This window comes from Papaver somniferum, chromosome 7 (assembly GCF_003573695.1).
Source record: "Papaver somniferum cultivar HN1 chromosome 7, ASM357369v1, whole genome shotgun sequence".
Taxonomy (NCBI): Eukaryota; Viridiplantae; Streptophyta; class Magnoliopsida; order Ranunculales; family Papaveraceae; genus Papaver; species Papaver somniferum.
In genome coordinates, this window is record NC_039364.1 from 2,347,637 (window position 1) to 2,370,435 (window position 22,799).

General features: G+C 38.2%; 1 protein-coding gene across 2 annotated transcripts; it reads right to left on the reverse strand.

Annotated features, from left to right (window-relative positions):
- Window positions 1-8,446: 8,446 nt before the first annotated feature.
- Window positions 8,447-11,570, reverse strand: LOC113300589 (putative pentatricopeptide repeat-containing protein At1g12700, mitochondrial). Of its 2 annotated transcripts, XM_026549793.1 has the most exons (5): window positions 10,231-11,570; window positions 9,772-10,043; window positions 9,502-9,667; window positions 9,257-9,395; window positions 8,447-9,172 (listed from the first exon to the last, which is right to left on the reverse strand). In XM_026549793.1, the coding sequence occupies exons 1-2, from the start codon at window positions 11,542-11,544 to the stop codon at window positions 9,945-9,947; spliced, it is 1,413 nt and encodes a 470-aa protein (XP_026405578.1). In that variant the 5' UTR covers window positions 11,545-11,570; the 3' UTR covers window positions 8,447-9,172; window positions 9,257-9,395; window positions 9,502-9,667; window positions 9,772-9,944. The 2 variants fall into 2 exon arrangements, with proteins under 2 accessions (XP_026405578.1, XP_026405577.1); XM_026549792.1 differs by having other exon boundaries at window positions 9,772-11,570.
- Window positions 11,571-22,799: the final 11,229 nt, after the last annotated feature.

Sequence of the window (22,799 nt, forward strand, 5' to 3'; positions counted from 1 at the left end):
GCATCAAAATAAACATGGACACAAGAGTTTTTACGTGGTTCGGCTATCAAGAAAGCCTACATCCCCGAGTTTCACTATGATCGAAAGTGTTTACAAAATTGGAAGTGTTACATACAAACTCCATTAAAAGGGATTGGAGTTCTTGTTGAGTTCTAGGTTGTGGGAGGATGAAGAAGGATCCCTACAATCATCTCTCTCTTTCCCTTATAAAGGGTATGGATAGACCTCAAGTTACCTTACTACTCTTAGGTCTGATTAGATAGGATAAGAACTAGTGAGAAAGTCTTATTTCCTATACACAGTTGCATCTAAACTAAGTTACTTTCTCCTGGATCTTTTGACACGTGTTCTTTAGATATTTTGCCACTACATTTATGTCCCTTTTCTTGAGGTTTGTTCGGAGAGCAATCCTTAAGAAAATTCTTTCCGATCTTGCGTCTCCGTTGTTGTTGTTGTTTTGCATTTGATACTTTTGCTTCGGGCCTTGGTTTACTGATTCTCTGTATTATCCAAACTGGTTGCTAGTGGACTATCAACTTGTAGCGACTTAGGCTTTCCGTTGGGCTGCTAGTTGTTGAAACATGGGCTTGTGGTAGCATGTCTTCGGACTAGATGAATCCCACTATTTTCTGGAAACCTATTTTGAGGCATACCGTGATTTTTCGAGGCATACTCTTCTTTCAGCCGAATTTATGTTTTTACTTAGATTCGGCTGATAACTTAAGGGTTCGGCTGGTAACTTTCAGTCGAACGTATGCCTCAAAAAATCACGGTATGCCTCAAAACAGGTTTCATTGTCTGTCCCGATCAATATGTACTTCCCGATCCATACATTTCAATCGCGTTCGTTGTTGTAGTGCTTTTTTTCCTCTTTTATTGGCTCTGGCTAGGTTCTCCCAAAATCGAAGGCGAACTCAAATTGCACTGAAGTAGATGACCGGCTCGGAGTCGACTGTATCGTTATATAAGAAATAATCTAATACTCTCCTTGGGTGGTTCTTAAACGTGCAACTCTGGTGGTATAGTTCTGACTCGATCGAAGCATCCGTCTGGAGTGAAGGCATCACAAGCTTCATTTGACTGGTACAAGTAGCGTTCTTTTCCGATGTAACTGCTTATGATTTTAATCATGCTGATATCTAGGGTGTTTTGACGGACCCGAGACAACTGAGTATGGATGGTTATTCAAATAAATCAAGCCTCGGTGACAAGTTCTCCTGGTCGTGGTTGCAAAGCTCTCTTAGTTTCTTTTTCCAATGCAAGTCTGGTGGTGTTTGCTTCTGTTGAGGGTCCTTTGTTGGGGCGAGTTGATAACTTCGACTTGATGGTGCATCGGATGGGCGTTGCAGTGAGCTTCGCGGCTTTACATTGTTGCTGAAGGAACTGAGCAGAAGAATACAAACTGCGGCTGCAGTATGCATACTTGCCCCTATTCTTATGCGAAGTTTCGAAGCAACTCTTGGTTCAAAGGTTGTTGATTGTTGTCGTCGCGCTGTGGTATTTCTTGTAACTCCGCTAACGAAGGATCTTACTGGCTGGTCTCCGCTAACAATTGTGAATCACTACATTTGCCCCGAGCTATGTGTCTGCCTTGGTAATCATCGAAGCTTCTTTCAAGATGACTTCCTAGTCTTTTGTGTGAACCACTCCCGAACTAATTAGCCCCGAGAAAATCTGGTCATGCATTCTTCATGTTCGAAGTTGTGATCATGCCTTGGTGGTCAATGCTCGAACTTTGCCTAGTTCAGTTGGCTTCATTTCTTGATGAATCGCAGTTGAAGTTCTCTAGATGAATTGTGGGTACCTGCTGCTCATGGAGAGGAGTGGTAATTGCAAACATTCTCACAAATATTTCAGATTCAAATACGAGATCCTACCATGTCTTGCAAGCTTAAACATTTCAGAGATTATATGATGCCGATGTGAGGATGTTAAAAAACATCCTTAAGTCAGTCACTTAATCCGAGTGTTATCCGAACTTAATAATCTAGCATACTTTCACGAAGATAAATCAATAGAATACATTCAATGCCTGACACGATTTTGAAAAAAGATGTAGTTCTAGTGTCTTATTAAGAGCTTGTTGGGTTCGACTGTTTTGCATAGAGTACATGTTATGCCCCGAGAGATTTATGTTTAACCTTAATAAAAAAGAGATGGTCTTTTATGTGCAGCATTTCTATGAATAAGCTCGTTACTATGCAACTGTAAATATGTGAAGCGAGCGTTCCAGTTCTTGCTAATGTTATTCGGTAAACATGCCAGTAGTATATGCAAATGAAAGTGAGAAGATGTATGCAAGTTATTCAATTTAATCAACATGGCATGTTGTTCTGATTATGCAAATGAATAGCCACTGAAATACACTGTATGACAGTTTCTCGAAATAGGTGATACTTAGCTTTCTTGTGAACCAACTAACGAGTTTAGTGTCCTTGATTTGCTTCAACTGATGAGGGTTTTCTTGTGCCGCTCCTTCAATTCATTTTTCTCGCATCAATATTGTGACCATCCAATTGCTGTTGAAGAGACTGCACAAAGGAATACAATCTGCTCCATCCTAGTGTAAGAATATCTCAGTCATACTTGCCCCTATTCGTTTGTGTAGTCTCGAGACGACAATTGTGCCCCATACTAGCTCTTGTCCTTAGCTTCCACGTCTTTATTCTCACCCGAAGATATGCGTCCAGATCTGTAAACAAAATACTTGAGCTCCTGCAAAGTCGGAGGGCTTGTAACAATTATAGCAAAATATCATCATGTTTGGTACAAACGATATCACATCCGTAATTCGCAATAAAGCATGTGATATGGGTCTGACAGGTGAGCTAATAAGCACACATGCTTGTTTTAACACTATTGGAACGAGTAATCACTTAAGATTTTATAGTGGCTGATGATGAACCGAAATGTGTGTATGACATGTCCCCTTTAGCTAAAACAACTTGCAGCCTTGGAAATAGGAGATACTTAGCTTGTTTTTTCGGTGATAGATTTAGGTTTTGCTGATGATGAAGTCCATAGGTTCCTATTTTCGACCTGGAAAGTCCAAGTAATCGGGCGCATCGTTCTGCTGCATTTTGCAACTGTGTGAAATGGCTAACTGTAAGCTATACTCCTGCATTGCCTCGTGACTGCATTACTCTTGTTTATGACTTTTAGTGATGTCGATACAGCATGTTAAATTGTGGCGTGTGTAACTCTATAAGGCTAAGCATTCAGAAATACTAATTCGAGACTTCAAAAACCACATTTCCACCATCAGTCAATAAATTCCGACACACCAGATAAAATTTCTGAGACGAGAAACGCTTAGCTTTGTGCTTTCATGATAAAAGAACTGATTGCAATGCCCAGAATTGGCATTCACGCTACCCTTGTCGGAGGCGGGAATCATCTTAGGCACGTAGAGCATAAGAGGACCTTCCGGATCACAGTTTCTGATGGCATTGGCATGAAGTTCCTCGTCGGATTTGCCGTGTTTCAACTAGTACCTGGGATTTACAGCTACAGTCAGAGATTATAAAGAATACTAGGCGGCAGTCATCCATCCTGCTTCAATTTTAACAAAGGTTGGCACCATTATGCCTGTTGCGGACGATAACATACTCAATTAAAACAAAATGTATCACCGATACGACATACGAAGGCTTCTTGTCTAAGTGCCATTATCAAGTTAGACATATCCACAAATGCACAGAGAGACAGAAAAATGTACGTGAGAATGGTATCGGGTTCTAGCAATTTTACTAGTCGTAGCATGCCACTAGGTATGCCGGCTCGTAACTATTTAAAACTCGAGACAAATGATCAGTTTGTTAATTCGTTTAAAGTTCTTGGTAGGCTAAGGAACCTAAGTGTGTCGTGGTAAATGTGGTTGTAATCGCAAGGATGTAAAATAACATTATATTTGTATTCATCTGTATTTGTCTCAAATTTCCCAAGAGTTTTTGCAGATGTTACTCAAACTATTAGTAATAAACGATTCGGAGACAAAAGGGAAAGAGTTCTTCCCTTTTATGTGTTGCTTATGAGGTGATGAGCCTTTCTAACCGAAACATGATCAATCCGAGTTGGCTACTATGGAGATATTGTTCGTACTGAGGAACTGTCCACTGCTAGGACCCGAGATGGATTTGAGATGTCCCGATACGGTCTGACACGAGCAGGTACAATTTGGTGTACTGCTTTGTCTCGAGATAACTGACTTTTGTGCATAATCCAACTGGCATATCCTAATGAATTTTGCAGACTTAAGCGACTGGATCGTTCTGTCGTCCACCCTTTGTGCAGATCTCCTTGTTCAGCCTTTCGAACTCCCTGTGAATTCAAATATGTAAGTAGCTGTGATTCCTCATTAGGAAGATTACATATGAAGAGCTGGCCTTATTATCCATGATATGCTTAAGAACCATTCAATCATAGATATATCAGCAGTGGTCTTTTGCCGTAGGGTTATATCACAAAAACAGGCTAAAGAAACTACGACATATTCACGAGTTATGGATAATAGTTTAGTGAATGTAAGTAAACAGGAGCTCCTAGATGATTGAGATCGCGAAGTGACACCTCAGGTTCAAGCAGGTTGCCCTAATCTTCAAAAAATCACTCTTACGCAGCATTTTCAACAACGTGCAAGTGGAAAGGGGTTTACAAGAATTGACTAAAAAATGGTATTTTCTCATGTTGTTTAAACAGAGTTCTATTGAACGTTGCTTACTATAGTTGCTTTAAGGTGACCTAGAATTGGAACAACTAGATGTTAATAAAGCTTTCCTTCATGGTGATTTGGAAGAGCATATTTATATGCAACAACCAAAAGGGTTTGAAGTTCCTGTCAAAGAAGATCATGTATGTTTATTGAAGAAATCTTTGTATGGTCTAAAGCAATCTCCAAGGATGTGGTACAAACGTTTCGATACGTTTATGTCAGCAAATGGAAATGATAGCAGTAAGTATGATAGTTATGTATACCACAGGAAACTCTAAGATGGTTTATTTGTGTGTTTTCTCTTGTATGTTGATGATATGTTGATAGCTTGCAAAGACATGTCAGAGATATAGAAGTTGGAAGTGTTTTCGAATAAGTGAATTTGGATTGAAAGATTTGGGTGCATCAAAGAAGATATTGGGCATGATGTTTCATAGAAACCGAGCTGAAGGCAGTTATATTTGTCCCATAAGGATTATATCGAGAAGGTGTTGGAAAGTTTTTGTAAGAAAGATGTAAAAACAGTAAGTAATCTTTTGGAAGCTCATTTTAAACTCTCTAGAAAGCAATCAACTCATACTGCAGATGAGGAAGAGTACATCTCTCTAGTTCCATATGCAAATGAAGTTGGTAGTATAATGTATGATATGGTTTGTACAAGGCCGGACATCGCACAAGTTGTGAGTGTGGTAAGTAGATTCATGGGAAGTCCCGAGAAGGCTCATTGGAAAGATGTAAAGTGGATTTAGGTATCTGAGCGGCAGTACATATATTGTTTTTTCTTTTTGACAAACATAGTGGTGATTCAGCAAATGTTGTGGGTTATGTTGATTTTAATTATGCAGGTGATATTGATAGAAGAAGGTTATTGGCATGTTACACTTTTACGTAGTGTGGTAGTACTATCAGTTGGAGGTAAATTTTGTAAAGTACGGTTGCATTGTCTACAACTGAGGAAGAGTACACGGCATCCACAAAAGAAATGAAGGAAAGTATATGATTGACGGATTTGGTTGGTGATACGGGGTTCAAACAAGAGAGTATAACTCTGTTCAATGACACTCAAAGTGTCATTCACTTGTCCAAGATGTATCATGAGAGAACGATACACATTAATGGCATGTATCATTTTATCAAGGATGCAGTTGAGGAGGGAAAGAAAGCGATGATAAAGGTTCATACAACGGATAATCATACAGACATGTTAACAAAGACGGTTCCAAGTATCAATTTCAAGCTTTGTTTGGATTTGGTTGGTGTAAAAAAGTGTTGAGATCCCATGTGAAAAACTTTGTTTCACAAAACCAAAAAGGCATCAGGAGCTTTTATGATAGGTATAAAAAAAAAGTGCCTTTTTTTTATCTTCTTAATGGAGAGAGAAACTCAGGCGAAAAGAGTGTGAGGCATCAAAAAGGATCTAGGGTTCTTGAAAGGGGATGGACTCAATAGCTTGTAAATTTTTTTGACCATAGTGAAACCATTTTGTTTCCTTCACAAGTGGATGTAGAGCATATTGACCGAACCACTATAAATCCGAGTATCATGTATGTTTTATTTACTTTGATTTTATTCAATTTCATATATGGATTGACTATTCTTGATTGAGCCATTTGTTATAATAATAACTTAGCAACACGAAAGACAAAGCGATCCAAATAAATATCGAAGATGGTCATCTAATAAAATTGGACTGATTATCATGTATTTTGATGTTTCTGTTATTTTTGTAAGCGATCATGTGATCACGATTTTCATATGAATAAATCGAAATTGTTGATTGACCAAAATTAAAATAAAATTACGCTGACTTTTACTTATACATCTTTAGATTAAACACGTAAGAAATCCACCAGTATTGGATAAAAATAAAAATAAAAATAAAATAAAACTATTCACCTAATGTCAGCCGTCAAGAAACTTAAAGACCCGCATAGTGAGATTATATTAGTTCGTAATTGCACCGGTGTGTCGAGATTATATTTTGCAATGAGAACTGCCAATAATCCTGCTGCCCTTAAACAAGCCAATGATCTTTTTGATGATCATTTATTTCATTATTTAAGACTTTTGTTCAAAAGAGATGGGGCTGGTTTTTGACTCTTGCAACCGACATTAGCTACTTTTCCTATCAAGGAAGGTGGCTTAGGCATTTACACTATGACAAACTATTAGGAAATAATATAGGAAAGACTATATTTAGAAGAGTTGTGTGAGTTATATTAGGAATAGAATATCTTGAGAACCAAGTCTTGTGCCTTGAAGATGGTGAAACAGGGACCGAAAATAGGTGAAACAGTGACCGATTGTTTAGTTCAATTTCCTAGAGTTGTGTGAGTTATATTAGGAATAGAATATCTCCCATATTGTTTCTTCAATTTCCTAGAATTTCATTTTGAACCCTTTGAAAATCAACAATGAGCAATACCAGTACTTATTTTGATGGGAATGGCGATTGTTTAGTTCTGTGTGACATACTAAGTAGACTTCCTGTGAAATCTCTAATGAGATTCAAGTGTGTGAGTAAACGTTGGGAATGGATGATCGCCAAAGATCCTTACTTCATTAATATACAACTTACAACATCGGAAAAACGTGGTTCTAATGAGAATAGCTATCACACCAACACCACCACCTTATTAATCTATCCCATTTGGCCTCCAACTTCTAACCTAAAAATCCAGAGGGTTTTGTTCTCCAAAGAGGACTTATCTTTTGACGATTCTCAAGGTGAATCATGAAACCACCGTCATCGCTTCATTATCATGTCCTTATTTCAGAAATGATATATCTATATCTCTTGGTATTGGGACACAAATGATGAAACCTGTATACGGTTTGGTCTGTTTCGTCTGTCTGGATGGTGTCAGCGAGGGTCGGCATTCTGTTCTAATCTACAACCCCAGCAACCGAGAAAAGACATCGTGGACCAAAACAAGAAGTAAAATGAATGCGTTCGAAAGCGTCTTTCATGAGCTAGAAGCAGGTAAACAAAATTATCACAGGGCAAGAGGGCTTACTACCCAGCGCCTCATCAACTGTATGTTTGCATTTGGAATGGACCCAAGTACTAAGCAACATAAAGTGCTATTCATATATACTTTACTTTACAGATTAACATCTTCCAGTTCCCCCGTCTCTGATCATGTTAAAGTTATTTGCGATGTCATGACTGTAGGCGAGAATACTTGGAGAAAGGTTGATTATAACCACACCCAGCTCAACACTTCTAATGGTACACACCCCGTTCATGTGAATGGATCTATATATTGGATAATGTCACCAGGTAAGGATGAGGATAAAGTCATGATGGTATTTGAGGTTGGAAGCGAAACGTTTTGGGTGATTCCAATCCCTAATTTCATCCTTGATCGTCTCTTGTATTTGGATGAACTCACACCACTTGTGAATATATTAGTAGAAGTTGATGCACATTTAACTATACTTGTCACAGAAGGGGATGACTTGCTCAACTTGTGGATTTACAATGATAATGATGGGGTTACAGGTGCTAATTGGACTAAAGAAACAATCCAAATGCCTCGTCATTGGGATGAAATACACTACTTAGTTTTCAAAGCCATTACTGACACAGACTTGATGATCATAAAATTCTTACCAGGGCCGGGATGCTTAAAATACGAGAGGCACCAATTGCGCGAATGTCTCTATTATTATAATCGAAAAGAGAAGAAATTTTACAGAAATCAGTTTGAGATTTTATTAGATGATGGCGGATATAATGGCGCACATCATATTACAATTTTCTTTGAGACTCTATTGCCTGTTCAGAGACCATCCAACACACTGAAGAAATTGTTACTTGAGAAACAAAATATGGAAAATGAAAAGATCAACTGGTTCTTCTGATCTTCAGCGCCATCATCAGTTTGTTAACTACTACTCTTCTTTCATTTTTTACTTCCCCTGCAGTTTTCCAGCAATTTTTTCTGCTGATGTTGTAACTACTACTATGTAATTTTCCTTTTGCAACTTAATATATATATATCTTTTGGCTGAAGAAAAATTTGCTCATGGTGTACATGACCCAGGAAAAATGTAAATTATCTGTCTAACAAACCCACTGCAAAATCAACGATTTGGTGGTAGCATTTAAAGTTTGATGTCGGTCTTTCTTGATTTTACCTTCATATCAATCCATTTCTGTGTTTAATGTTGCTTCAAAAGTTGGGTATGAGTTTCAGAATGGCAGGGTTCAAGGCTGGGTGTCTTTTATTTAGAGGAACATAAGGGTCAAATTCTTGAATCTTGATTACCTTAGTTCTACATGGAACAGACTACAGCTAAAAGGGAAATTAGATTCAAACTTACTAGAATTGGTTGTGCAATGCAGGAGAAGAAACTTGTTTCTTCTGTCAATTTTCTCAGTTGGCTTTCGAGACATCAACCCATCTGCCTTCAGGTAGTTGAGTCACGTCAGACAAGTTTATCCCATCATGCCAACTGCAAAATACAAGCAATCAGATAGCTAAATTTCTGGATTCGGAATGGAGTAATACACGGATATGCTTTAAGTTTGTCGTTTACCTGTTCATGACTGGAAAGCAACTGGGAGGACGGGCGATGGAAATAACCACCAAGTGAGCCACAGCAGCAATAGCAATTTTCCCCTTTTTAACTATCAAAATTTGGGAGTTGGGAGCAGATAATCGATTTCATGGAAACCCTGTTGAGAGTAGCAAAGAGTTACTCAGCTGAACATTTCAAACTAATTTCAATAGGTGGTAGGCTAATAATTTTGAATATAGTTCTTTGATCACTAGTAAACATACCATAAAGCTGCAACATCTTGGCTACAAGCACAGTGAGCTTTCCTTGACCGAAACCGCTCAATGCTGTTCCTCGCTGATGCTGAGATATATCACATGGTAGGGCCTTGAAAACAATGGAAATAATACTATTGGTTCCACCCGTTAAAACTTCTTCAACTTCCCATACCTGAATATTTAACGACAATGTTTGTTCAGAAACATAGACCAGGACAAGGAAACTCATTTCTTAGTGGTAACACTTTAAAATTCATTTGATTCAACAATCCTTACCTCAAAGCTTGAAATCCATTATCCTCCAGTGATTGAAAAAGTTCGACTGCTTCGTCAACTTTTTAGTTCAAGAACAGCCGTCCAACAATGCACTATATGTGGCTATGTTGAAGAGCTGTCCAGAAGATTCGATCTCAGTAAAGCAGTGTATTGTTCCATTGGAATAGTAGTCTTCAAAACTGCACATACATCCTTTTTGGGAACAAGTTCTCTTCCATCCATTTTATGAAGAAATTGCGTTGCCTTATCAACCTCCTGTTCATGAATAAAACCTGAAATGATGGTGTTATATGTGATGGCATCTGGTAAACAACCACTCTGTTCCATTTCCATAATAATTTTCTCAGCTTCAAATGGCCTTCCTTTCTTGCACAGGTTACTAATCAGTATGTTATATGTTCTAACATTCGGTGCTAATCCTTTATTAATGAGTTCAGTAAATAAGTTCCGCGTACTTACCGGTTTCCCAGACTTGAGCAACCCATCAATCAGTATATTATACATACAAATATCAGCTTCAAATCCATTATCCTCTAGCGCATTAAAAAGTTCGATTGCTTCGCCAACTTTTCGGTTCTTTAACAACCCATCCAACATTGCACTATACGTGGTTATGTTCAAGGGATGTTCAGAATATTCGATCTTATTAAACAAGTATATTGCATCTTCAACTTTCTTATTCAGGCATAATCCAGTTATCATCGTACTGTAAGTAAACTGGTCAGGTTTCAAACCCTTTCTTCCCATCCTGTCGAATAGTTGCATAGCTACATCCCATCTGTGAATACTGAAATACCCCTTCATCAGTGAATTATAAGTTACCACAGTAGGCTCCTCACCGGACCAGATCATTTGCTCAAAGACCTGATAAGCTTCTGTTATCCTCCCTTCTTTGCAGTAATAATTTAACAACACATTGAACGTAACTACACTTGGTGATATCCCTCGGTTCACTAATTGATTATAGTACTCCTTTGCTTCCGTCCACCGACCACACTTGCATAATCCATGAATCAAAGACGTACATGTGACAACATTCGCTGCAATTCCTCGATTAGACATCTCATCAAATATCCATAACGCTTCGTCTAACTGGCCAATACCGCAAAACCCATGAATCAAACAATTATAAGTAATCACATTAGGACTACACTTCCATTTCACCATCATCATCCTCAAAAACTCCACACCAATCCCAACTTCTCCAGTTCTACAAAGCCCACAGATCAGAGTATTAAACGTCACAGAATCAGGCCGAACCCCCTTCTCAGACATTATATCGAACACCTTAACCGCAACACGGATCTTTTTTTCTGCACAAAGCCCCTTAATCAGTGTATTGAAAGTGATTATATCAGAATTACACCCTCTCTTAAGCATTTCACCAAACAAACAGAACCCATAATCAATCTGACTTAATCTACAACAACAATTAATGAGAATGTTAAATGTATAGATATTCGGCACAACACCAACCACATTCATCAAATTATACCACACAAAAACAGCAGCAGAACAATGTTTGATCTTCGATACACATGTTAATAGATGATTAAATGTCTCTGTAGATGGTAATGGGTTTACTGAAATCATATCATTAAAGTAAACTTCTGCAGTATCAAGATTTTTAATCTCTCCAGACTTGCATTGGTTCTTTATGTAAGTTTCAAAAGGGGTTTCTTGAGTAAAATAGTTTCTGAGAAAGTTAGCTGATTGTAGGAACAGAGGAGAATAGTGATTGCTGAAGATTATTATTCTTCTGAATAATTTCATTAGTGATTTCCTTCATTGATGGGTATTTAGGCCAGACATCCTCCTCAATGTATTTAGGACATTGACAGTGGAAGGTCTTAAAACTGGAGTAACACTCAAGAAAAAACATTTAAAATTTTGACCGAGTCAAGGCACATTGAGTTTGATAGAGATTAGTGGGACCCACCAATTCTCAAGACAGGTTTGCCATGACCTTTAAATGGTTGGTTTATCTGGAAATGGTATGATCTCTTTTGTTGATTATATTGGTTGATGCACCAATTCCCACACCATCGCCGCCTTCTAGGTCTCTAGTTGGTTTTGGAATAAATGTTTCCTCATGGTTTTTCTGCAACTACTTTCATCTCTTTTGTTGATTATATTCGCTAATGGAAAATCTACGGGATTTTATCTTGTAAAGTTTAGGGATGTAATGTTATCTAGACTATGAACTATATATCATAGATAAATTGCTATTCAAATTATTGTAGTTATCGATTTTAAACTGAGATCGAAGGTGTCACCCAGTAATTTGTTGTGACATCAGACATAACTCAGGGCAGACCTTTACCGAGTAGGTTTAACGGAGTAACTTCATTAAAAAGGGACAAATTTTAGCAGATGGCGTCCGAAAAAAGCTGCCTAAAAAAGAAAATGAGTCGATTAGGAATCAAGTATCTCTATCTAATTATCTCATCTAAGAAGAAAGCTTAGCAGAACTAGAAGGAAAAATTACTCATTGACTTGTAACTCTAATCTCATAAAACCACTCAATAATACTTTCGAAATTCGCTTATGAGCAAAAGAAAAATTACAAATTTACGATGTGTCACCTCTGGTTATATTTTTATTAGGAGAGTTAGATTTATGGGCTCGAGACCCATCTTCACAGTCTCAGTTTGAGACCCAAGACCACAGTCTCAGTTCACAGTTATCACCATTGTTATGGACAGTCCAATAATTCCACTGTGTTGGACAGTCCAATGATTCAACTGTTATGGACAGTCCAATGATTCAACTGTTATGGACAATCCATTGTAAGGTCGAACTCTAGGGTTGTATATCTTGTATAAGAGGCAGATTGAATGAATGAAGGAAATACGAAACTATTTTGATATATGAGTTTTACAAAATCTAACATGGCATCACGAGCCAGAGTTGATTAACACGAATAAACCCTAGAACAGTAACCATGGCGGATGATACAGAATCATCTAAAAGAGGAAAAGAGGTAGAAAACAACATGCAAAAGAAGAAACCAGAATATCATCTGGGATCCAGTGATGGACCAGGGATTATCATCACACCTATTGTATTAAAGGGAGCAAACTATGATGAATGGGCTAGAGCAGTGAGAAGATCATTGATAGCCAAACGAAAATTTGGTTTTGTTGATGGAACCATCAAAGAACCAACAGAACCTGAGGAGTTAGAGGAGTGGATTGCAGTGCATTCGATGCTGGTCTCTTGGATCAGCAATACATTGGAGACAAATATTAGATCAACGTTGGGGGATTATGATGATGCGAGCATGTTATGGATGCACTTGAAGAGGAGATTTTGTGTTGTAAGTGGAACTCGGATCTGCCAGTTGAAAGCTGCCTTAAGTGAATGCAAACAGAAGAAAACTGAGGAGGTTGCAGTGTACTATGGGAGATTGAACAAGATATGGGATGAGATGGTGACGTACATGAAGATACCAAAGTGTAGCTGTGGCCAGTGCACGTGTAACATTGCAACACAGGTTAGTACGTTGAGAGAAGAAGATTTCTTACACTATTTTTTGATTGGTTTGGATACCATGTATAGCTCCCTGCGTGAACAATTACTGGCAAGAGAACCACTGCCATCTATAGAGTGTCTTATCAAGCTGTGGTTAATTCGGAACGTCTAAAATTGGGGGAAGGAGTTGTGTCGTCTCAGACACAGGAAAATATTATGGCGTTCAAGGTTCAGTCAGATCAGCGTCCATACAATAATATGTATGATCCTAACAAATTTTGCAAGCATTGTAGCCGAGAAGGGCACTCACAGGAAGGGTGTTTTCAGCTGATTGGATACCCGGAATGGTGGGGTGACAGACAAAGAGGTGGAAGAGGATATGGTCGAGGAGGCCGAACTGGTGGTAGAGCTGGTGGTAGAGGACGTGCTGGTGCCGGTTTTGTGAACAGCAGAGGAGGTAGAGGACAAGACAATATACGTGCGCATAATTTGAACATCTCGGGAGCAACAGCATCATCTCATCCTGCCACTGGATCTTCAGGAGATGCATCAGGACTGACAGGCGTGACTGCAAGTCAAGTTCAGCAGGTTCTTGAATATTTAAATTCAAGAAAAATCAGTTCCCAACTCCAAGGTAAGACAAATCAAACATCCTGGATTATAGACACAGGAGCTACAAATCATGTCACGTGTAAAAGAGATGATATGATAAATGTAAAGATATTAGAGCATGTTCAGTGGGACTGCCGGACGGAAAAATGCTCACTCTGAGAAAATAGGAACAGTTATTCTTCCTGGTGGTTTGAGATTGGACAATGTGCTTTATGTGCCACAGATAACTTGTAACTTGATTTCGGTTACACAACTCATTGATGAGGTAGTATGTAATGTTCAATGTACTAACACTTTATGTCTTATACAGGACCGGTTGACGAGGAAGGTGATTGGAGTGGGTGAGCGACGAGGTGGACTATATATGTTCTGTGGTGTGCCTCCAGTTAAAGTGCTTACGGTGAGTGAAGATACGTATGAGCTGTGGCATCAGCGATTGGGACATCCATCAGAGAAAGTGTTACAACAGTTACCAGGTCTGGGTAGATTATTGAAGAAAAATAATGATGCGTGTGATATTTGTCCACGTGCAAAACATCGTAGAAGTAGTTTTGCTAGTAGTTTGAGCAAATCCAGTTGTAGTTTTGATTTGGTTCATATAGATTTATGGGGTCCTTATAAGACGTGCTCGTCTTCTGGAGCACAATATTTTTTGACAATAGTAGATGATTTTTCAAGAGGTGTGTGGATTTATTTAATTCAAAGCAAAACTGAGGTTGCAACAATATTTCTTAACTTTATTGCGCTTGTGAAACGTCAATTTGGTAAAGAAATCAAAATTGTCAGAAGTGATAATGGAACCGAATTTAATGCATTGCGTGGCTACTTTAAGACTAATGGAATAGTTTTTGAGACATCCTGTGTTGGAACACCTCAACAAAATGGAAGAGTTGAGAGAAAACATCAGCACATAATGAATGTGGCAAGAGCTTTGAGGTTTCAAGCAAATTTACCGATCAGATTTTGGGGAGAATGTGCTTTGACAGCAGCGTATTTGATTAATCGTACGCCTACACCGGTTCTAAATAACAAAACTCCATATGAAGTTCTATTTGGGAAACCGACACCATATAGTCAGTTGAAAGTATTTGGTTGCTTGTGTTATGCACATGATCAAAGTAGTAAAGGGGATAAGTTTGCAAGTCGAGGAAGAAGATGCGTCTTTCTGGGTTATCCTTTTGGGAAGAAGGCATGGCAATTATATGACTTAGACAAGAGATAATTTTTAGTTTCAAGGGATGTAGAGTTTCATGAACATCAGTTTCCTTACATATCTAGGGTGCCTGATCATCCAACTGAGACAGTTCAGGCTAATAATGACGTGTGTTGGAGTGATGATGAAGAAATAGTGCAGCAAGAGAACCCAGAAGATATTACTGAGAACCCAATATACATTACTGAGAACCCAGAAGACAATACTGCGAACACAGAATATATTACTGGGAACCAGGAAGGTATTACTGCGAACCCAGAAAACATTACTGAGAACCCGGAAGACATTACTGATAACCCTGCAGATAATACTGAGAACCCAGAATATATTACTGAGAACCCTATGGTCTCGAAGGAAGTGACGGATGCTAGTATGGGTAAAGGAAGGAGACAGAAGATTCCGTCTAGTAGGCTCAAAGGTTTTGTAACGCACACTGTACGACAAAATAGTCCATCTCATGCTCACTCTCCACAATCGTCATCCTCAGGTACGCCGTATCCTTTGACATATGATTTTAGTTGTGATAAATTCTCTACAGTTCATAAAAAGTTTCTTGCAGCAATTACTGCTGGGTCTGCGCCTAAAAATTTCAAAGAAGCCATGAAGTATCCAGGATGGCTTAAGGCAATGGCAGAAGAAATACGAGCTTTGGAAGAACAAGGAACATGGGAATTAGAAGAATTACCGCCGGGAAAGAAAGCTCTTGGTAGTAAATGGATTTACACAGAGAAGTATGATGAGAATGGACAGTTGGTGCGGCTCAAAGCTAGACTGGTGATCTTTGGGAATCATCAAGTAGAAGGGTTGGATTACAATGAGACATTTGCACCAGTGGCGAAAATGACGACAGTGCGGACTTTCCTAGCTGTGGCAGCAATTCAGAATTGGGAAGTACATCAGATGGATGTACATAATGCATTTCTTCATGGAGACTTGGAAGAAGAAGTGTATATGAAAATACCACCTGGATTTTCTCAAGGTAAGTCTAATATGGTGTGTAGGATGAAAAAATCTTTATATCGTTTAAAGCAGGCACCTCGGTGTTGGTTTGCAAAATTGTCTGCAGCTTTGAAGAATTATGGGTTTCGGCAATCATATTCTGATTATTCTCTTTTTATCATGACTAAGGGAAAAACCCAACTTAATGTTTTGGTCTATGTGGATGATTTGATTGTTGCGGGTAATGATTTGGTTGCGCTTGATCAATTCAAACGTTACTTGGGACAATGCTTCAAGATGAAAGATTTGGGAAAATTGAAGTATTTTCTGGGTTTGGAGGTAGCACGGAGTGCACAAGGTTTTTATATGTGTCAACGCAAATATGCGTTGGATATCATCATGGAAGCAGGTTTATTAGGTGCAAAACCTGCAGAATTTCCAATGGAAACTAATCACCGTCTTTCTTTGGACAAAGGAGATTTGTTCACGGATGTGGAAAAATATCGAAGATTGATTGGGCGTTGGATCTATTTGTCCGTGACTCGGCCAGACCTAGCATATTCTGTTCATATTTTGTCTCAATTCATGCAACTGCCGAGAATAGCACATTGGGAAGCAGCTCTTCGTGTGGTTCGATATTTGAAGAAGAATCCTGGGCAAGTAATTCTGTTGCGCTCTGATAGTGGTCTTAATTTGAAAGGATGGTGTGACTCTGATTGGGCTGGTTGTCCCTTAACTAGACGCTCGTTGACGGGTTGGTTTGTTCTTCTTGGGTATTCTCCAATATCCTGGAAAACTAAGAAGCAACATACTGTTTCTCGTTCGTCAGCTGAAGCGGAATATAGATCTATGGCAGCGGCGACGTGTGAATTAAAATGGTTGAAAAAATTACTGGGTGATTTGGGAGTTCATCATCCACATGGAATGCGTCTTCTCTGTGATAGTCAATCGGCTTTGTATATTGCTCAGAATCCAGTTTTTCATGAACGAACAAAGCATATTGAAGTTGATTGTCATCTGGTTAGAGATGCTATCGTGCAGAAGCTTATTACGCCTTCTTACACTCCTACAACAGTGCAATTGGCGGACATTTTTACTAAATCTTTAGGGAAAGCTCAGTTTCAGTTTTTTATGTCCAAGATGGGCATGTGTGACCTCCATGCTCCGTCTTGAGGGAGGGTATTAGGAGAGTTAGATTTATGGGCTCGAGACCCATCTTCACAGTCTCAGTTTGAGACCCAAGACCACAGTCTCAGTTCACAGTTATCACCATTGTTATGGACAGTCCAATAATTCCACTGTGTTGGACAGTCCAATGATTCAACTGTTATGGACAGTCCAATGATTCAACTGTTATGGACAATCCATTGTAAGGTCGAACTCTAGGGTTGTATATCTTGTATAAGAGGCAGATTGAATGAATGAAGGAAATACGAAACTATTTTGATATATGAGTTTTACAAAATCTAACAATTTTATTAGGTCATTTTGCATGGCTACTAAATGGGATACTAAATAACGCGATAAGGAGAGCTCGGTATCAGACCGGGGCGGAGCCATGATTTTGGGAGAGGGGTGCAAGAAAAAAATACACAGCAAAATCAAAAATTAGAAGAATTTTTTTTATTGCACAACCAAAAATATGTTACAGTCACCTAGTAATGGTAAATATCAACAATGTCACAATACACAAGGTGCAACCTCCACCACCGAAAAATATACTACATTTTGATCTATAATCTACTGATACAAATATTTGAAGACTTTATGTGAGGATAAATACCCTTGATCGACAACTATCTATATAACTATCTATTAGAGATAACATTCAAATGTTGTATTCTTAATTAAACTCCAAAATTAAATTGAGAAGGTATCTGGTCCTCATGATGTAATCTACACAATTCTAATTATCAAAACACTAGCAGACGTACCACCTAAGCGCTAAATCCCGTGATGTAGCTGGGAATAGAAAAAAATCTTAGCCATTAGAATATATGTGTTGCTGATTCAACGACTCCACTCGTTACGCCAAATTATTAGGCGCGGATGTGTTAACCTAGTGTGTAATACCCCGATTTCGGCAGTGGTTGGCCGAATGAAATATAAGTATTGGTTTGTTCTTTCCTAACACCAAGGCATTTTCAGCGCAGTTGGCTCCAAAGTTGGCAGAAAACTTTGCAGTTAACAGTGCTCGGGCGGGAGTTATCCAGGGATGGGCGACCTTCCGGGAAGTTTCTGCTGGATTATCGCAGCGATGTCCATTGAAAACCCCATACTACTGGATAATCGTAATGGCTAAGTGGGACAGTACCGGTGGAGGGATGGGTCATTACAAATGGTATCAGAGTCGATGACACGGACGACGGGTCACTTCCTAGGGTGAGAGAGTACGTTGGAAGGATTGAATGTCAGGTATTGGTCTCATGAGGGGCGGGGAAGGACGAAGATTTGGGCTCTTATATATTCCGAAGTCGAGGACGACTCCAATTTAAGGTAGTAGTATTGTAATACCCCGATTTCAGCAGTGGTTAGCCGAATGAAATATAAATAATGGTTTGTCCTTTCCTAACACCAACACCTTTTCAGCGCAACTGGCTCCAAAGTTTGCAGAAAACTCTACTGTCAAGCGTGCTTGGAAGGGAGTAATCCAGAGATGGGTGACCTTTCGGGAAGTTTATGTTGGATTACTGCAGTGATGCCCGTTGAAAACTCCACATTGTCGGATAATCGCATTGGCTAAGCGGGGACAATATCGTTGGAGGTACGAGTCATTAGATAGTGGGTCTAAAATACTTGATTCAACGAAAACTACGAAATCTAGCTCCTAGTTAAAGCTGCCATGTAATTACTTGAAAGTTAAATTTACTCACCATAAGGTCCGTTTTTATGGGCATAGCAAATTGGCCGATTTTCCGGTTTTGCACCTACTGTGGAGCTGGCAAACCAGCAAAAAAAAACCCTGGTTAAGTAGCCAATTTTCCACTTAGCCAGGTAAGGATGAGTCTCTACCGAGCAGTGGAGTATCGACCGCTCTGTAAAAATTACACCGAGCGGTCAAGAACCGACCACGTGTATATCTCATCCAATGGTCCTAAATTAATCACCATATAAATACCGAATTCCAGTTTCATTTGAACTCAAACCTTCACTCCAATTTTCTTTCTTTCACTGAATTTTTTATACTTTCACTATACAAATTCAAAATGGCAATTCGAGCTCGTAGATTTTCCTTAGCTAAAGATGAATGCATTTGTAGGAATTGTGTATTTTTTACACCGGATATTATCAATCGTGCACATCGACTACAACAACAAATCACTTTTTGGGAAAACATATTTCAAAGATTTTGAGAAGAAACATTCAACCTCAATAATCGAGATGCAAATCGGTTGTGTGGTCGCTTCAAACTAATCAATTAGGATGTATGCTTATTGGTTGCCTTTCTTATGCTAAGCAATCGAAAACCGAAGAAATGACAAAGAAACTGATGTGTAACAAAGATGTCGGGCAGAATGACGCAATAAAAACGGAAAAGATTTCCAATTCGCCGAGCTTCAAAATTTTAAATGAAAGATTGATTGCATGATAAAATTGGTGTATCAGATAGTGTTTGTTTCTAATATATTTAACTTATTTAACCAGGTGCAAGATCATTTATATTTAGGGAAAGTCACGCGACATCATGAAATGCTTTTTCTTTGAGTTATTCCGCTTAACTCTTTTGCGTGCCTCCACAGATGAAAATGATCCGTTTCCTTGAAAATTTGAATCACAGTTTCAAAGCCCCAACTTTAGTTTCCTCCGGCATCCTAATATAAGCTTTTACTTATATAGAGAAAGTTTAGACTTCATATCATAGTGTTGAAACTTGAAAGGGCACCAAAATTTACGAACAACCAACTTCACCGTACAAGTTTAAACAAGTAGACAAACTCAAAAAAAAGGAAAATGGGTTATTTGTCCAAAACATGGTTCAAATGGACGAGTAAAAATTAGTATGGGTAAAATGGACACCAAAAAAATAGAAAGGATGAAACTGGATTCATCCTGGCTTAAACTTAAAAAATAGGATGGATGAAACTGGATGCATCCTGATGTAAATTAAGAATAAAAAAAAGTATTTGAAAATGGGTAGGATGAAACTGTTTACATCCTGACTATTTTTACATTTTTGTCCATTTAAACAGTATCAAAATCTAGATATCTGTTTCACCCAAAAATTATTGATTTTGGTCTTTTTGACCAATTTTGTGAAAAAAAAAAGTGTAATATGATTTTAGGTAGTTTGATCTTTGTAAATACATGCAAGAAAGATGACGTACGAAAGTATTCACACAAAAAAAGAATAGTTCAAATGAAAAAAGTCAAGTCCCTTTCGATATGTAATCCATGAAGAAGTATCCTTTAATAAATCATGACAACTGACATGGAGCCAACAAAGTATTTTTATTTTATTTTTTATTTGTTTGTTTTCCATGACATTAGCATACCAATTTGTTTGGAGTGTACCAAATAAAAGATAACACAAAGGCTAAGTCTTATGTGGTTCAACTACAAAATTGAACTTGAAAAAGCAGATGATTCAAGTTTCGGTTTCAGGAGATTGTTGAACGTAAAGATAAATCAAGTTCTTTATGCCGGTGCAAAAAATATGAGCCATTAAATTCACATGTCCATTGGTGATCCAATCATTCTATTCTTCATGCCGAGTTGTTGGGAGTAGCTTTGCCAAACCGTTGGGTGCAAAATGCTTCATTCAAGTAAAACCATACTCCCTCCGTCCCACTATTAATTAACCTAACAGTACAATTTATAAATGATTTATCTCTCAAACTATACCACAAATATTCTTAAATTCTATATCATTGAAAAGCATCTTAAAACACCTACATAAAGAAAATAAACATGAGTATCAAATGATATAAAATCAAATATTAATGGGACAAAATCTAAAAATAAATAGGTCAATTAATTGTGGGACAGAGGGAGTATAATTTATCTTCTAATTCAAGCTAACGTGTAACAACTTGACAGTTATATTACCTAGTCATACGTGGAAATTTGGAACATTCCCAAATGAATAGATACCTCATATTAACAACGTTGTTGTTTTCCGAAGAAGAAGTGATGAGTCGTAAATCAAAACAAAAAAAGAAAAGGTTGACAGTAGGAATGAGGGAGTTCGAGCCGAAATCACTTTATAAGGTGTCCCAAATAATTGATTTCATCAACAAAATTATGACCAGGGAACTTCATAATGGCAACTGACACTATTAACATTAATTGTCCCTAACCTATTTAGGTGTAACAATCTGCCATGCGTCCATATTGGTTTACCAGCATTATGCTAAGAATCCAATATTGGAGCCCATTATAGCAGAGTGTCGAAACCAAGAGGTAGAGTTTCAGATGAATTTTTGGGTTCTACAGATGCTTATCAGGAAAAGATAAATATCCATCTGTTTCTAGGTGCCACAATTCTAGTGGCAGACATCTGCAGTGCACTTGTAATGTAGTACAAGTTTCACATTCGAGAACGGATAAGCAGATTCCTGAAATTCATGGTAATATGGGGTATACAGCTTACCCTGTAATGGTATCCATTTCCACCCCCAGAAGATTTCTCAACATGCATAGCAATTGCAAACCTCCAGAAGATTTCTCAATATACATAGCAATTGGAATGTCAGTACGTCACCGGTAGGATCTGTTAAGGTATATTTACGCTATACAAAGTTATAAACATCGAGGAATTCAAATTCAATGATTCAGAATGTTCTTACTCCATTTTCTTCTTTAATCCAGCTATATCCGACTGTTTTGCTCATCCTTCTTTCACTCAACATGGTTCTAACTCGAGCAGCATCATCCCATTTATGTACTGAAGCATATATATTTGCCAAAAGAACATAATTTATGTACTCGGCCTAGAAGGTCGACCATGCACGCAATATGTTCATGGTTCAATCTTGAAAATTGTTGTCATTAGCTTGAAATACTCGTACCCTTGTTCCACGAGTCCAGCATAGCTGCACGCATTCAAGACTCCTAAGAAGGTAACTTTATTTGGTTTTACTCCCTCTTTCTGCATCTTTGAGAAAAGCTCCAGAGCTTCTTGAGGCCTTCCGTGATCAGCAAGAGCAGTGATTAGGGCACCATGGGTGATGACATCTCGCTCACGCATTTTACTGAATTCTAGCAATGCTTGGTCGATGCTTGCACATTTTGCATACATGTGGATTAAAGCATTAGACAAGATAAGTGTTCGATCTGCATTGTTCAAACAGAGAGTATGAACTTCTACATAGGAAAATCGAGTAAACATGACAAGTACAATGAGCCGCTACGCAATTGTTTATGTTGGATTAACTTCAACATTGAGACTGAGATTGTCTCTAACTAGTTTGGTCAGATTAAGGAAAGTCTAGCATGTATTCCTAAAGAGAATTAGGTTCTAACTTGTTCTAAGAAAAGGAATTACATGTACAAAAGGAATGTGGCTAGGAAAAGGAAATCCTAAGCTCTATATATGAATCTCCAATGTTGTGGATGATCATATGGAAGATTGATAGCTTTGTGTTTAGTTTTGAGTGATTTTCTAAACATAATAAAGAGAGTAGTCTTTATATAAGTTGAGTTTTGATCTACCTAGTTACCATTAATTGGTATCAGAGCTTGTTTCTGAGCCATGGAAAACGAAACCACCATTATGGGTGCAAAAAATTTCTCACTTCTGCTAAAAAAAATTTGTCATCACTATTGACAACCTTTATAAGAGTTGTCATAG

What these genes read in the sequence shown, in the direction of transcription:
- LOC113300589 (XM_026549792.1), bottom strand. Translation starts at nt 11,544, where the DNA reads ATGAAATTATTCAGAAGAATAATAATCTTCAGCAATCACTATTCTCCT.